Source organism: Mus pahari, chromosome 2 (assembly GCF_900095145.1).
Source record: "Mus pahari chromosome 2, PAHARI_EIJ_v1.1, whole genome shotgun sequence".
Lineage (NCBI taxonomy): Eukaryota > Metazoa > Chordata > Mammalia > Rodentia > Muridae > Mus > Mus pahari.
The window spans coordinates 109,691,083-109,706,825 of record NC_034591.1 but is presented as its reverse complement, the minus strand read 5'-3'; the positions used below and the strand labels follow the sequence as shown (position 1 = coordinate 109,706,825).

Sequence of the window (15,743 nt, the reverse complement as noted above, 5' to 3'; positions counted from 1 at the left end):
TATTGCCACCTTTCTTCCCTGTAAAGTTTTGAGTTATTCTCCAGAATGGCACTGGGAAAAAAGCGGGTAATGGTAACTCTCATTAGACTTGATCTTATCGTCACATTACACATTTTCTTTCTTCCTTTTTTTTTTTTTTTTTTAAAAAAAAAAAATCAAAGTCACTGTGATTTAAAAAACAAAACAAAACAAAACAACAACAACCTTGCCATTGCTTTATATTTCAGTGTTCTGTCTCTTGTGGTCGAGGGCATAAACATCGAAATGTTTACTGCTTGGCAAAAGATGGAAGCCATTTAGAGAGTGATAACTGTAAGCACCTTCCTAAGCCACATGGGCACAGAAGGTGCCGAGGAGGACGGTGCCCCAGATGGAAGGCTGGCGCGTGGAGTCAGGTGAGCAACGCTTTTCTCCCCACTGCTTCCTTCTGCCCAGCCCTGGGGCCTGACACCAGCATATTCTCTTGTGTCTCTCTGCACTGTTCTCATTTTACAAACCGGGAGGAGTCTTCACCAGGCAGGCTGGGTGGCCTCGGACAAGTGACGTCAAGTCAACAGAGCACTGGTGCAGTTGTGAGGCTGGGTCTCATATGGTGATAGGTGGCAGGCATCTAATGCAGAGTAAGCCCTCTGTACCTGGCTGCTGGCGCTGCCGTCATCCTTTGCCACTTACAAAGGCGTAGCTTAGCGTGCACGCGGATGAGCTGTTGTCACCTGATGGGAACAGAGGCTCAGTTTACCTTGGAGAATCTTTCCTACCACATAGAGTACCTAACAGAGATGACTTAGGGAAAAGGGAGTGTATTTTGAATTTCCGTTTTAGGGGATACTGGTTAGGCGAGGCAGGGAAGGCTTGGCACCTGGTGCAGCATGGTCTGTGGGCCAGCGGTTTGGGGCACAGCTGTTCAAATCTTGCAGGTCAGGAAGGAGAGAGACAGCTAAAAGTAAGCAGGACCAATCTGTAACCCTCAAAAGCAACCCCCAATGACCTATCTCCACTAGTTATAACTCCCGCCCCACATCTGCTAACTAGGATGAACCTGCGGGACAATTCACCTTCAAACAATAACAATTGTCAATATGGCCAATATCTCTCTTCCCGTTTGCTTGTTCGTGACTGAGATGGGGAACATAAAGAGGATCTCTCTGAAATTCCCTAGCTGTGGAACACAGGGTGGTTTGTTTCACTTTCCTGGGCCTATGTCATGCTGTTCTTAGGGGGATTTAATGTAGCGATGAATGCCAAGCGCTTTGCTGGTGGGAGGGAGTCCGGGGAGTTGAATTCAGTAGAGTCTCAAGTAATATTTTGTTTGGATGTGGGTGATGTATGCCTTAGATGGGGAAGAGGAACCCAGGACTCTAATTACAGTCTCCTGTTGAACCTGCAAAAGCTTGACAAACTAAAGTCATTTGTATATCCTTAGAGTCAGTCGCCTAGAACCCCACTGCTTTGTACTCCTCCGCTGTGATTTAAAGCAGCGCTTGCTTGAAAGTAGAAAGGTTCGATTTCTTTTTAAAGCCTTCCGTCCGTTCTTGAGGCTCAGCTGATCAGATACAGCAGGAGGAAGCCTGTCTTCTCATTCTTCCAGGCTGTGGCAAGTCATGCCAGTGGCTCCCAAGGATCAGGGAAAACAAGGCTTAGGGTTCATAGCCTCCGGAAGAATTCTTCCAGCTCTGGATGCAGCCATGTTAACACCAGGAGAGATGAGGGTTCTCCACTTTAATATTCCAGAGGAAAATCCTTCTAGAATCTGAATGCTGCTTAAACATCCTCGGCTGACATCGGTATTCTCAGTACCCACGCTCTACTTTTTGGTACAGAGCAGGGCATCATTCCCCAGCCTGTCCCCCCATCCCCCGAGGCTTGTGTCATACAGAAACATCTGGGGTTTGCTTGTTGGCTTTAATTTGGCAATCAAAGAATGTGTGCTCTGCCTTCCCATGGCTTCTGTCAGGGATGGTGCTCAAGGCACTCTGTCACACTTATCATCTTCTCTAATGGTTTCTAAGTGACCATTATCATCTCTCAACTTCCAGTCCTTTTGTTTTTGGAGCTATTCAGTTCATGCAGAGCCTGCAGCTAACGTTATTTAAGATGCCACGCTAATTAGGTTGTCCTCTTGTAGACTTTCATGCTCGGTTACACTTTGCTATGGTCCTTGGCCTTTTCTTATCTATTTATCTAATGTGCTTCCCCCAGCAGAATATTAAGATCAGAGCATGTAAACGTCATACTTCTTAAAGACAAATTTATTCACTGAAGAGATGCATAAAAGAATCGTTTGCTCTTTACTGGGAGACATGAGCTGAGTTTTATTACAACACCCAGGAGAAGCCTAAAATTGCTTATAAAGCTAGGATGTTAGATCGAAAACCTGTTTTCTTTCTTTCTTTCTTTCTTTCTTTCTTTCTTTCTTTCTTTCTTTCTTTCTTTCTTTCTTTCTTTCTTTTTTCATTTTGCAAACATAGATTATTATCAAAACATCTCTGTAGAATAAAAGCACACCTGTTCAAAAACAGTCACTCAGAATTGATTTGCAGGGATAAACTGCAAATTCCTTGGACCACTGGTTGATGGAGAAAGGCAGTCTGCATCTGCGTGCTTAAGGATTATTGGCTCACTAATTAGCTGGTGGTAAACAAGAATATTCCTAAGGCCATGATATTGAGTAAAAGAAATGAATGCTCACTTGCTATAATATTTAAATTTCATATTTGACCATTCTATTGTCCAATAGTAGCTATATGCCATTCATCTCATCTTCCAGATATAAAGAATAATTGGTAGGATTTTTCATCTTGTCAACATGTCTGGTGATACTGGGATGCATTGAATGTTACCATAGGACTCTACCATCCTTAACAATCTCTCCCCAAAATGGGGTGTTTTGTGATGTAAAGTGAATGTTTCATTTCCAGATCCTTTGAAATCTTGATGCTGTAAAGGAAATTTACTCTTAAAAAAAAAAAAAAATCCTCAGAAAAGTCTTAAAGGATTTCTTTTCCCCTCAAACACTCACGTTCAATCTGTTTGAATGATTTTAATCAAGAGCTAAGGGATGCTGATCAAATTTTAAGACAAAAATCACCACTGGGCTCTCGATTCAGCCCGATGCTACGAAGGCTCAGTAATCCCCTAGAGCCAAAGCCTTGTGAGATACAGTTAGCTAGAATTATGCTGATCTTCTAGAAAATTTCCTCCCCGATAAAATGATCAGAAGAAAAACATATTGTGTTGAAAGGAATACTTCTTTACTCCTTGGTCTTAAGTTCTATCCATTGGTTCATTCCTTGCTCCTTCAGGCACTGCCCTTTCCTCAGTTTACCACCTGTGGGTGGGGTCAGGACGGGCCTTACAAACCATGGAACTCCCTCTATTGACTTTACTTCCTTGCTGATGTAACATGTAATAGAATTCATACAAGCCACGACGTCTCAGATTCATAAGATTTCATTTTTAAGTGATCTCTGTCAAAAACGTAGAAATGGAACTGGCCATTGGCCCTCTGAATCACCCGCCGTCCTTGGTGTTGAAGGAAGGTGACCTGATTGTGGTGCTTTCCGCAGGAGGCTTCTCAAGTGTTTTCTGGAGACGGTGGGAAATGTGTACCCTGTGTGCTTTGAGACATTAAGGGGATAGTCCTATGAGTGGTGATGAGAAACAGTTGCTTTAGTACTTTCTGGTCTCTTAGTTATTTGCATTTTATTTGAGCCATGAACATTGATGGTACATGGTTTGAATGTAAACTTCTCACTCCAACTTTTTCTGGCATAGAATAAAACATTGCCTCACGGTAGTTCGGTGTTTGAAAACTGGGAGCCAAGTTTTAATCTAATCCATAATGACTTTGCCACATTGCCTTGCCAACTTTGATTTTGATTCAAATTTTGCCCTTAACTAAGGTAATTGCCTTTGTTCTTCACTGGAGTTATGGAATGTCGATTGGAAAAGTTTATAAGGAAATAAAAACTTACTTTATAGAAGAAGCTTAACATACTGCTAATCACTCAACTGGAGGTAATTTTGTATCCCATGAGACGATTAGCAATGTCTGGAGATGGAGATGTCATATCTTGTATTGAGGGACCCATAACTGGGTTTAATAGAGACAAAGAAAGAACATGTCCAAACTTCTACAATGCACAGGACAGCCCTGCAACAAAGAAGCACTTAGCTGAGACCTTTGTATAGAATTCAGCATGCAGTGGCACTTAGTGAAAGTCTAACAGGTGATGTTATTTATAGACCTTTTATTGATATTATTTATAAAAATGTATATAATGACTATATAATTTAGATTTATATAATTTAAATAATGGCTATTTTCAAATTAATTCCCACTTTAAAATAACGGTGCCACCACAAGCTCAGCATAATTCTAGAAGAAATTGTGTGACAAAAATCCTTTCTAATTTTTAAGGTATATATTGATTTCCCAAACATGAGAAATTTCACCGATTTTTTTTTTTTTAATCTATGTAAGTTAAGTGTCAGGCTCCACTTAAGCCAGTAGACTTCTACATTCTAGCATTGCACAGTAGGGAGCTAAAGGAGATGAAGCTCCAGTTCAGAGCTCAGCATTTCACCATGAAAAACATCCCCTTTCACAGCCTTTCAAACAGACTGGCCCTACCAAGATGATGCAAGGGGTGAGTTAATAAAGGGAGTACAGAGTCCTCTGCCTTGGAATTAAATAATTCACTGAGCATAACTAGATCCAGGATGGTGTTGGGGACTTTCCGATGCAGGGCTTTTCTAAGGGATTCTGGATAAGTCTGTCAGAATTCATCAAGCAAAGCTGGCTGGCTCTGCACATAAATTGTTATCTTCCATGAACCCGTGCAGGAGAATGAAATTCCGTTGTCGTGTGTCTTGTTCTGAGCAGAGATTACCACAAATGCACTATCCACAAAGGCAGGTTTTGCACTTCACTCTTCATTTAAGTCATGGTAATTGTTTTTAATTACTAAAAGCCTTAGTTCAAAGTTGCCTTTGATGTTATGATAATCAGAAGCCTGAGCAACATATTGTATGATAAAAATTCCCTGTGTCTTCAATTTGTCTTATGCAGAATTATGAAACATTGTCAGAAGTGATTGTTTAAATTGTAGACACTTACAACTCTTAGTTCCATACCTTCACTGCCCGCCAGGTACTTCTTTTTAGTGGTGATAGCATCAGAAAGAGGTTCGGGGATCTAGGGAAATAGCTCAGCAGGAAACTAACTGCATGCTCTGCCAGCATGAGGATGGAGATTAGATTCCTGGCACCCAACTCAAAATCCGGACGACACATCCTTGTAGTCCCACTTCTAAGGGAGGCAAAACCTGGAAGATCTCTGGTGCTTCTTGACTAGCCAATGTAGCTGAATCTGTGACTTCTGTGTTCAGTGAGAGAGCCTTTCTCAAAAAAGAGAATAATTGGGGAAGAAACCTAACATTGAATACTGACCATCATATGCATGCCTATGGATATGTACTTCACCAACCACCCGCTACATACACAAAGGAGTTTCATTTACTTAACAACCTAATTAGTACTAGCCACTCTAAAGGTCTTTCCCATTTTTCGTTGTTGTGAAAACGTTATGTGATTTTTTTTTAACTTACCAGCTTTCTATCAAATTCCAATGTGTTCATATTATTATTCTCTTTGTATTTCTATTGTACATTGTTCTAGAAGTATATTCTTGGATTTAAACCCCAAATCCAAATAGCCAGAAATCTTTGACTGTTGTTAATGACACTTGAATATTTCTCTCATTTGCTGGGTAACTCTACTCCAGTCCTTTTCCAGCACAGCCAGTATTACAACTCACAGAGCCGCTGTGAGCATTAAGTGGCTGTTGTTTGGAGACAAAGCCATTCGTGGTATTTAAGAGTCCTCCTCTTATCCTTCCCAGAACATAATGACTTTAAAGTCTGGTTTCTTGTGGGTCACAAACTCATTCAATTCAATTAATCCAATTAAACCCAAACAATGGCAACGATGTTGGGACGAAGCATTGTCTTCCTCTCCCTTTGATGTGAGCTATGTGTCTCTTCTCCAGCCTAGATTTCTCTGAAACAATAGGATTTCCCAAGCTGCCTTCTAAGAAAGAGCCTAAGCTGCAGCAGCATCCACTTAGGTATACATACATCTTAACAAACTTTCCATTTCTCACGGAGCACCTTGAATTTCCCTACAAGCAAATTAGACAAGCGTGCAATTGTAGCATAAAGAGTCTGCTTCTGTTTTAGAAGAAGACCTCCTTTTGGCTCCATGGCATGAATGCCTGATAACTTTGTTTCTCAACACCAGGCAAATTAATAGAGACTGATTTATGTCCACCCCCCAAATTGCTAATAACCTTTAATAAGCGAGTGCAGTGTTGTGCAGTTCTCTCTAATCAAAGGTTGCCTTTGGTTTCTGACTGCCAAAATCTTAATAAAGACAATAATTCTTGGCTTGCCCATAAGTGAGATTATGCAACCAGCAATGAGGAAATCATCAAAAAATTAATTTAGGAGAAAGTTAATTGGTGTTTTGCAACTTGGTCAACAAAATGTTTCATCGTGATTAATGGGATTTTTTCAAGGACTGAAAACATTAAGCCCGAGGAAATTATTTTTCCTTATTAGCTTTTATTCTTCATCTATTCATTTGAGATTATGAGGAGGCATAGCTAGTTAAGTGAATTCCATGATTTAAACAAACAAACAAACAACAAGCAAAGCAATGTTCTGCCTCCAAGAATAGAAACTAGAAAAAAATAAAAGGGCAGGAGAAAGTCCTACTGCTTCTATGGCCTTAATTGTCAATGGTTGGCTCTCTGTGGGTTAGGCTATAGAACTGTATCTCCCAATTTTCACAAGCCATCCATCTTCCAGGATGGAAGTCATGTGCAGGGATTTGTTTGTCTGTTTCAATGTGGCACCATTACTTCTGGATGATGCTGTTTGCCCACAATCTCTCCTCCCTCTGTCATCCCCTGAGAGTTGTGGTTACTCCCCACTTGTGGCTCCTGCTCCCAGCCCTACACTGGCAACAGCGAGCTTCCAGCTTTTAGACCTTGCCTTGGTGTCCCCCTCCTTGGAAATGAGAAAGCATTTTTGACTGCTGTGAAAATCATTGGATTAAGAAAGCATTGCCCTCCTCTGTGACCCACCCCTTCCCGCCCTCCAGAAGGGAGCTGAAGTGCCTACTTACATCCTGTGTCTTCTCAGTGCTCTGTGTCCTGTGGCCAAGGCGTTCAGCAGAGGCATGTGGGCTGTCAGATCGGGACACACAAAGCAGCCAGAGAGAGTGAGTGCAGCTCCTACAGCAGACCAGAGTCGGAGCGTGTCTGCCAAGCCTCACCATGTCCTCTCTACACTTGGAGGGCAGAGCAGTGGCAACAAGTAAGTAGAGCCATGAAGTAAGTGCACACCAGCCTGCATGTCGCTCCACCCCCTTGTCAGCATCAGCTCCACACCCTATGGAGCCTGCAAAGCCATTGAGCAGAGTGGCATTGCTGGCTCCTTCCCAAAGTGTTTGCTGTCAGGCTCTAGGCAATTCCTGTTTGTGTTTCTCCCTGTGGTCTCCAGTATTCCAGAGCTGGGGTCACTGAAATGGAAAGGAAAAAAAAAAAAAAAAAAGCTTTGACATGCCTCAGGCCAAGAGTATAAGCATAGAGACAACTTTTACTTCACAGGAGGGGAGATGATGGGCAGAACATCTACTATGTGTTTGGATTTGGTTAGCCTGAGTTCATTTGAATAGCCATAACCTGCAAGTATTTGAGGTAAAGCTTAGTCTGCGTTTTTCCTTTTCCTGTGCCATTGACTGTCAGGGAGAGAAAATGGGCTCTCGTGTGAAACACCCATTAATTAGGGTAGAATTTCCAGTGTTTTCAACCCATGGTAGAATCCACATGAACGGTTGAGTTAATACAGAAATAGGTTGCACTTATTTTTCTTCTACTCCACAAGTTAATGCTTGACTTTAGCAGTCATTTAAGTGTCTGTGCTGGAAAGTCCATTGCTGGGGGGCAGGGTGGGGAGGAGGGTAGAGGTGGTATAAGACATTAGGAGGAGGCAACCCCAGTTTCCAGACCAGAATGCTAGGTTATAGAAAGTGTAGGACAGAATTAGAAAGTCAAATCAGATCTGATGACCCCAGAATGACATAAAAGATGCACACTGCTGGAGAGGGAAGACGAAGGAGCTGCCTGCACGGAGCATGGCTCACAACCCAAGGCAGCATGGTTTAAGGATGCTTGTGCTGCCCTTGGCGCTGTGCTGGGAGCTTTCTGTCCATCCTCTCACTTTACCTTTTGGACACCTAGATGAGGTGAGAATGACTATCACCCCCTTTTTAGTTTTGGGTGGTAAGGCTAAGATCCAGACAGACTTTGCCAGGTGTCCCACATCTAGCAGCTAGAGGAAGCCACCCATGACCCTGTTTGATATCTCTCATCTTTATGATTTTCTACTGTATTAGCTTCCCAGCCCTGCTCTCCCTATTCCCTATGGATCCATTCCTTACTGCAGTGGTTCATCCCTTTAGGAACGCTTCCTTCTCCATCTGCTTGGTCATGTTGCTTGTTTTCCTTCTAGACTTTTCTTGCTTCTGTCAGATAGTATCCGGGACAATACTTCACACAGTTAAGTTTAAGATTATTTGAACTTGAGCCAGATAGGTTATCAGGAACTTGTATGCTTAGAATAATATCACTGTGGTCCCTATCTCAGCTGTGCCACCAATAGCCACATGACTCAGAGCAAGAATTCTTATCTCTCTGAGTCTTGGCTTGCCATCTGTAGGATGGGAATGGTAATAGCTTTGTAGAGCTGTTTTGAAGAAGTTGGAAAGGACACTAATCTGTCATCCATTGTAGTCTCAGGACTGGCTGGCTCAGATAAAGAAGAGGTTACCTCATCTCCCTGACTCACTGAGACTTGCCACTATCTTTGGGATTCCTACTTCAGACTCATCCCTGTCTGTTTTCTCCACCTCCATCTTCACGCCATAATCAACCCTGTGTCTCTGTCTGTGTCTCTTGATCTGTGATCAAGATGAGGCAGAGCTAACTGCGTATTTATGCTGCAGCCAGCATTTGAGAGTTCAGGAGCCAATCACGAGCCCCACAGGCTCCATTCCCAATTCTTTCTGAATCCCATAAGATAGAAAACCCCACAGGTATGACTCGACGCTTCTCTCTCTGCATGGGCTATGCAGGAGGGGCCTTTTGAAATTCTTCCTCGAATATTGCTATCAAGCTCCATATAGAAAGACTTAAGTGTGATGACACATGTCTTTAGTCCCAGCACTCAGGAGTCAGAAGCAGACAGATCTGAATAAGTTCCAGGCCAGCCAAAACTGCCTAATGAGACCCTGTCTCAAAGGAGGAGGAAGAGGATGAGGAGGAACACAATGACTTGAGGAGATGGCCTGATGGGGCTTATATATAGTAAGTTTAGCAGAGCTTAACCATAGTCATAAAAAGAGTGAGCTTTGTAAATGATTTAAACAAAAAACAACAACAAAAAAACAAAACAAACAAACAACAAAGAAAACCAGGTTCCAGCATTTACCCTTCTGCTAATGAGTTTGAAGAGGAACCAGATTGGTGTGGGAGAGTAAAGTCCAAGACAGCAAAAGGAGAAATAGGCCCCATCAAATCCGTTGTTTCCCAAGTACAAGGCACAGTGGGAGCCTACTGCAGATGTTCTCAGAGCACCAAGGCTCAGAGGGGAGGTTGAAAACCACTAGGCAGCCATCTTAGATAACCACAGCAGAGTGCTGCATCTCAAGTCACACTTGCCGATTGCTTTTGAGACCAAACAGTAAGGGGGGGGGTGCTCACTGCACAATGCAGCACCTCCCAGCCCCCACCCACCCACCCACCCATCACCTTCTCTCTTCCTGTCTACCTCTGGTCTCTTCTCACAGCCTCTCAGCTGCCATTTGACCTGATCCCATCCCTGCACAGGCTTACGTTCGAGGGGCACATCACTTAAGGTTGGTGACACTTAAGTGTCAGTTATCAAGGTGCATTTCCTACTAGGCCCAGGAGCAAATGACACCCTTCTCCTATTAAGAAACAACCAGGGAATCTGCCCGAAGCACAACTTTCCCGTGTTTGCCCTGAGATGATTATCGGGGCTATTTCCCACAGCTGCAAAGATTGTGAGCTGCACAATCCCAGGGAGAGCTTTTCCTATAGGGTACCTAGTGAGGAGCTTCTCTTGGAATTGTCCAGGTCAGAGGCTCCACACTGGTGATACCAAGCATAAGAGAACATAGCATTTACTAAGCAATGACCAAGACATTTGATGAGTACTTTTACATGAAGTGACCTATTGAACTACTTCTTTAACTCTTTGATATAATCTTGTTTTATCGCACTTATTGTGAATAAACAAGAGGCTGAGATAGGCTAATCCATCAGAGCTTTTGCATGTAAGGAGAGAGTTTGAGTCCAGAGTCCTGGACTCGAGAACAGGAACTGTGAGAGTTTATGTCCTTGGTCCCATCATGGTGGTGTCACAAACCTCTTCTTGGAGAGTTGGTTTCAATGTATCACACACTCTCCTGGGTTGCAATTCCCACCTGCTTCTAAAACCAAGATTCTCTGTGCCTTTGGGTAACTCTGACATAAGGATGGTAGGAAGGCCCTGGTGTTAGTGCCAGTATGCTCAGAGTAATGCCTGTGTCTGTGCCAATGAGAAAGACTGGCAACTGTTTAAGACAGGGACTTCATTTTCCAGGATTTCCCCAGCGTCTAGCATAGTACCTACAGCACGTAAGATACTTTTGAATAGTTTAATTTATGAATGGAGGGACAAAAGATGGTAGGGGGTACAGGGTATGGGCAGTGCCTGCTTCTTCAACTGAAGAATAAAGGCATTCCAGCGTCTTCTAGATCAGTTAGCAAATGTTCTTTCTGGAAGAGCAGCTGCTGTGTTTTCTTGTCACAGGGCCATGAACATGCTGTGACTTTGTAGAACTGCCCAATCTGTTGCTGTTTGGCCCAGAACAGGAATCGGGGGCCCCTTTAGAGCATATTTCAAGTTTAAGAGCATTTCTTGTACTCAGCTGCAGAGTGATTCCCAAGTTCATCTCCTCAGAATAGAACAATTGGGATGAGCAGCAACTCCTTGGTCAGTTGAGTGATAAGATTTTCATGGTGTTTACAGCAGGGAGTGGAGAGGGCTTGGTGCGTTCAGAGATAGACCTTAACCCTTTATTACCCATTCTCTCCTTCCCTTATTCAACAGCATGTGTCAGTCACCTGAATAGTACCAGGAGCTGGATGTTAGGAGCATTTGGGGGTTTGGAGGGGCTTGTTGTTGAAGGCAGGAGGGTGGCAAGTGTGAAGCCAGCTAGAGCTACATAGGGAGACCCTGTCCCATAAAGAGCTGAGCGGGTAGTAACTCAGTGGTGGAGCCTAGAGGACTTGGTTACCCTAGGAAGACCTTGGTTTCAGGCCCTGCTATCCTGAGAAAGGATAAGGTGAGAAAAGCTGAAGTACAAACCTACCTGCTGTAATCCTCACCCCGACACAGGCCGGAGCTGCTCACCTCCAAGCTTATTAAATCTTGAGATAGTCCCTCCTCTCCTGGCCCTAGTAGCTCATTGCTCCTTCATCCCTTTTCATCAGCTGCCACACACACCCTTCAGCATCATTAGGACACCAATTCCTTCCCCTTTCCTACTCCGCGACTTCTGTCTCAGTAACATTATCTCTTCTGGAATCCATGCAGACTTAGATGATTATACAAGGGACCCTTAAGCCTCAGTGGTTACCTGGTTACCTAAGAGGCATGTGAGACCCCAAGCTGAGAGTGTCTGGCTCCCTGGCTGTCAGGCAAGGACAGACATGGAGTTAGAAACCACCAAGCTATCTTCTAATTCACAATACAGGCTCGTGCCCATTGCAAATGTGAGTTCAGATAGCGATTTAAGAGTTAAAGAATGCCCCACGGTACTGTCTCTGCCTCCCTTTCCCATACAAATGGCTGCTTTTTCTTTCTCTTTCAACAACAGTAGATGAATCCGTTTGTCCTTACCTTTCCTTGGGACATAAAACCCAGCAGAGGCAACTCAGTGTTATTAACATCCCCATTTGGGTCTGAGACTCATCAGCCCATATGCTTTGCAACAACTAATCTGATACCAGAAATGACAAATTCTGCCATCCTTGGGGAAACATCCTCTAAAAGGTAGAACCTGCGAATGTCCAGTGTTCTTTCCCATGGTTAGGAAATTGTGACAAGATATGTGTTTCAAGATGAAAAACAACTTTATTATAATGTTTAAGGATTGCATTGAACAATCCTAATTAGACAATCAACCTAAAGCCAACCGACGTGCTGAAAGAAAATAGAACCTTAGGGATTTATTTCAGGTCTTCTTTGTCCTCCAATTTTGAAAGTTATTTCTAGTTAGTTTCATCAACCACACCCGGGAAGACATGCACCCTGCAGGACAATGGATGTGCTAGTCTGTTTAACCTGGCACTGTGAATATTTCCTTTCTGCATCTCACTCATGCTGAGATACACAGAGGCCAGTGCTGTTAGCTAGCCATTTATCTGGTTGTTGCTTTATTAATTCAGAAAACCTTAATGAGAACCCAGAAAACTTTCTGCAAATTGAAATGAGGTGGCTCAAAAGTTCTATTTTCTTTGAACAGTCTGATGATATTTCAGGATAAAAGGTACTTCAGATTATTGAGGAGAGGGGAGGTGGCATTCACCGGATCTGAAGCACCCCAGAGCTGAAGCACCCCAATAGCATGGGCTGGATTTACTTTCCCCATGACTTTGCTAAGACTTAAGTTTCCAGGAGAAAAAAAAAAACCTTCATCACATGGTTTTCAGAACACAAAAGAAGTCAATTATTTACCTGGTTTAAATTTTAATTTCCCAGAAAGTTTTATTCTGGGTAAGTTTTCTCAGTGCAATTCCCTGCCCCTGTCAAAACAGTTTTTATAAGAGTTAACTATTCTTCAAGATGGGAAGAAAATACTTAATGAGCAGAAACTGTTGAAGAACCCTGATATTTCTGCTGGGAACTGTTACTTATTGACACTGATTTGAGCCTTACAGATTAGTGAGAATGTACTTGGACATGACAGGATTTAGTTTAGGTTTAGCTGTGATTTTGATGTTCCTAAGACCTAATTTCCCAAGAAATTATTTTTTTTCCCTGTGAGTAAAGGTTCCTTCTTCAGAGGTCTGCATGGTTTTTAATGTTCAGCAAAACATTATAACTCCCTATTAGTTGCCAGTTTACTTCAAGAAAAAACCCAAAACCCCTAACTCCTAAAGCTTGAACCAGGGAACCAGGCCTACTTAGCTGTTTCCCACTAGTTTAAAGTGGTTTAGTGTCTTCTCATCATACTGGGGCTTCAGGTCATATTTGTGCTTCTAGAAATGGATTGGTTACAAGCCAGCTATGAAAGTTTGCCTCCAAGCAGCTAGACTCTTAAGAATCCAATGATAAAGCAACTGAGATGGCCAAGCATGTATCTTTTCCTTCCTAAAAGAACAATGACTCATGAAAGATGGAGGGCACTGTCATATGCTCTAACAACTTCACTGTTAGGAACAGACTCACTAGAATTGAAATCGAGTGTTCAAATTGCTGTCTGAATGTCCCTAAATAGACTCATTCACAGTAGCTGGAAGGGGAACTACCACATGCTCGTTAGCAGAGGAGTGAATGAAGTGTGGCATATCCACACATTGGACCCGTGAAGAGCGGTGAAGTACTGAGATATGCCCCAAGTTGGAAGAACTTAGGAGACACTGTGCTAAGTGAGAGAAGCCTAGCAGAAAAGGGCACATGCCGGATGGGTCTCTGAATGTAAAGTCCCAAGAATCAGCAAATCTATGGGTATAGCAAGCATGGTCATAGTTGCTAGGGTCTGGGAGGGAGAGGCAAGATGAATGACAGCTCCATGAAGACAGATTAAAGCGATGAAAATGCTCTGTCAACTGGATCGTAGCAAGGGCTGCACAGCCTTGTGTTCAGGGTCATCGAATTGTCATTATAAGATGGTTTAAGAAACGGTTCTTTCTTTTTCCATTATTGATGTATGTGCATGTGTGTGCATACCTGTGTGCATTCATGTGTATGAATGAGAGTGCTTGGGAGACATGCACATATGAGGTGGTCAGAAGACAAACATTATCTTTTTTTGAGAGAACCCTGAGTTGTTCTCTCCTGTGTATATGCTCAGTTAGATGACCCTCTAGCTCCCAGAATCTTCCTGTCCTATTTCCCATTCTCCCCACAGGGGTGCTGGGGTTACAGATATTCACGCTTTTCCGCCAGCTTTTACATAGGTTCTGAGAATTCAAGTTCAGGTCTTCATGCTTGCACGCCGAATGTGTTTACCACTGAGCCATCTCTTAGCCCTTGTATTGTGCCTGCCCCCCCCCCCAATTTTTAAATCATGCACATTATAGGGTACATTGAGGAAGACATTTCAGAGTGAAGCTGTGTCTCAAACTCAAATGCCTTTGAGGCAAAGCAGATAAAAGAGGATTCCTGCCTGTGTTGACGAGGTTTATGTCAACTTGACATGGCTAGAGTCATTTGAGAGCAAGGGACCTCATTTGAGAAGATGCATCTGTTTATATTAGGCTGTGGGCATTTTCTTAAATAGTGATTGATGGGAGAGAGCCCAGCCCATCGTGGGGGGTGCCAACCCTTTCCTGGTGGTCCTGAGTTCTATAAGAAAGCAGACTGAGCAAGCTATGGGATGTAAGCTAGTAAAAGCAGCACCCCTTCATGTCCTCTGCATCAGCTCCTGTCTCCCGGTTCCTGCCCTGAGTGAGTTCCTGTCCTGACTGCCTTCAATGATGAGCAGTGATGTGGAAGTGTTAGCCAAAGAAACATTTTCCTCTGCAAGAAAGGAAACAGTTTTGGAAATGGGGCTTCATCATTGCAAGAGAAAGCATAATAAGGAAGACACTGCCATTATGCATACAAAGAGAGGAGTCTGTCCTCTTCCTGCAGAGCTTACAATGAGGAGTTCTGAAGGGAAGAACGTTAATAACACACCCAAAGCTTGCTGATGTTCTAAATTCCAAGGCAACAGACACCCAATCTCCAGGCAAAAGACTCTCCCCTGCAGCTCTCGTGGCAGAGACATCAGCCACTCCCCTGCAGCTTTCTGAAGCAGTCTAGACTTAGAATGCCAAGTGACAGCAAAGCTTTGGACAAGCTTTGGTGACCAAGCAGATGATAGAAGTCTACCTTCCAAGTGAAGTTTGCTGTTGGAAAAAAAAAAACATCCCACCTGTTCTGTTTTCCTTTGCTGGGTCATGGGAGCAATCAGGTGTGGCAGGGCAAGTGGCTTAGGCTCGAACTGTTCCAGTTCTTCAACAAGACTTGGAAATGATCACCTCTGCTCCGTCACACTGCCCAGCTGCCACCCTTTACTGTCTATCCTTCCTACTCAAATAGCTCCTTCCCGGGAATGAGGGAAGTCCTGATTATGGCCACCCTTGACCATCAGGACCTACTTTCAATTGGAGCTGGGTGAATATTTGCTGGGAAACTAGAGCTGAGAGCAGGTCACCGGCCAGACCTCAGGCTCCTCACCTTGCCTCTCCCTTCCCCTCCCTTCCCCTTTTCTCCCCTCCCCTTCCCTTTCTTCCCTCCCTTTCTTTCCCCTCCTCTCCCCTCCACTCCCTTTCTCTTTTACTTCTTTCCTTTTCCTCCTCCCCCATTTCCTCCTCCTCTTCCTCCTCCTCCTCCTCCTCCTCC

General features: G+C 43.5%; 1 protein-coding gene across 4 annotated transcripts in view; it reads left to right on the top strand.

Annotated features, from left to right (window-relative positions):
• The window catches only part of Adamts9 (ADAM metallopeptidase with thrombospondin type 1 motif 9), a 173,882-nt gene that overhangs the window by 122,922 nt on the left and 35,217 nt on the right, over positions 1-15,743 (top strand). For all 4 annotated transcript variants that reach the window (XM_021190181.2, XM_029534389.1, XM_029534382.1 and 1 more), the window contains 2 exons: positions 228-395; positions 7,206-7,379. In XM_021190181.2, the coding sequence (XP_021045840.1) occupies positions 228-395; positions 7,206-7,379 (342 nt within the window). The remainder of the gene's footprint in view (positions 1-227; positions 396-7,205; positions 7,380-15,743) is intronic.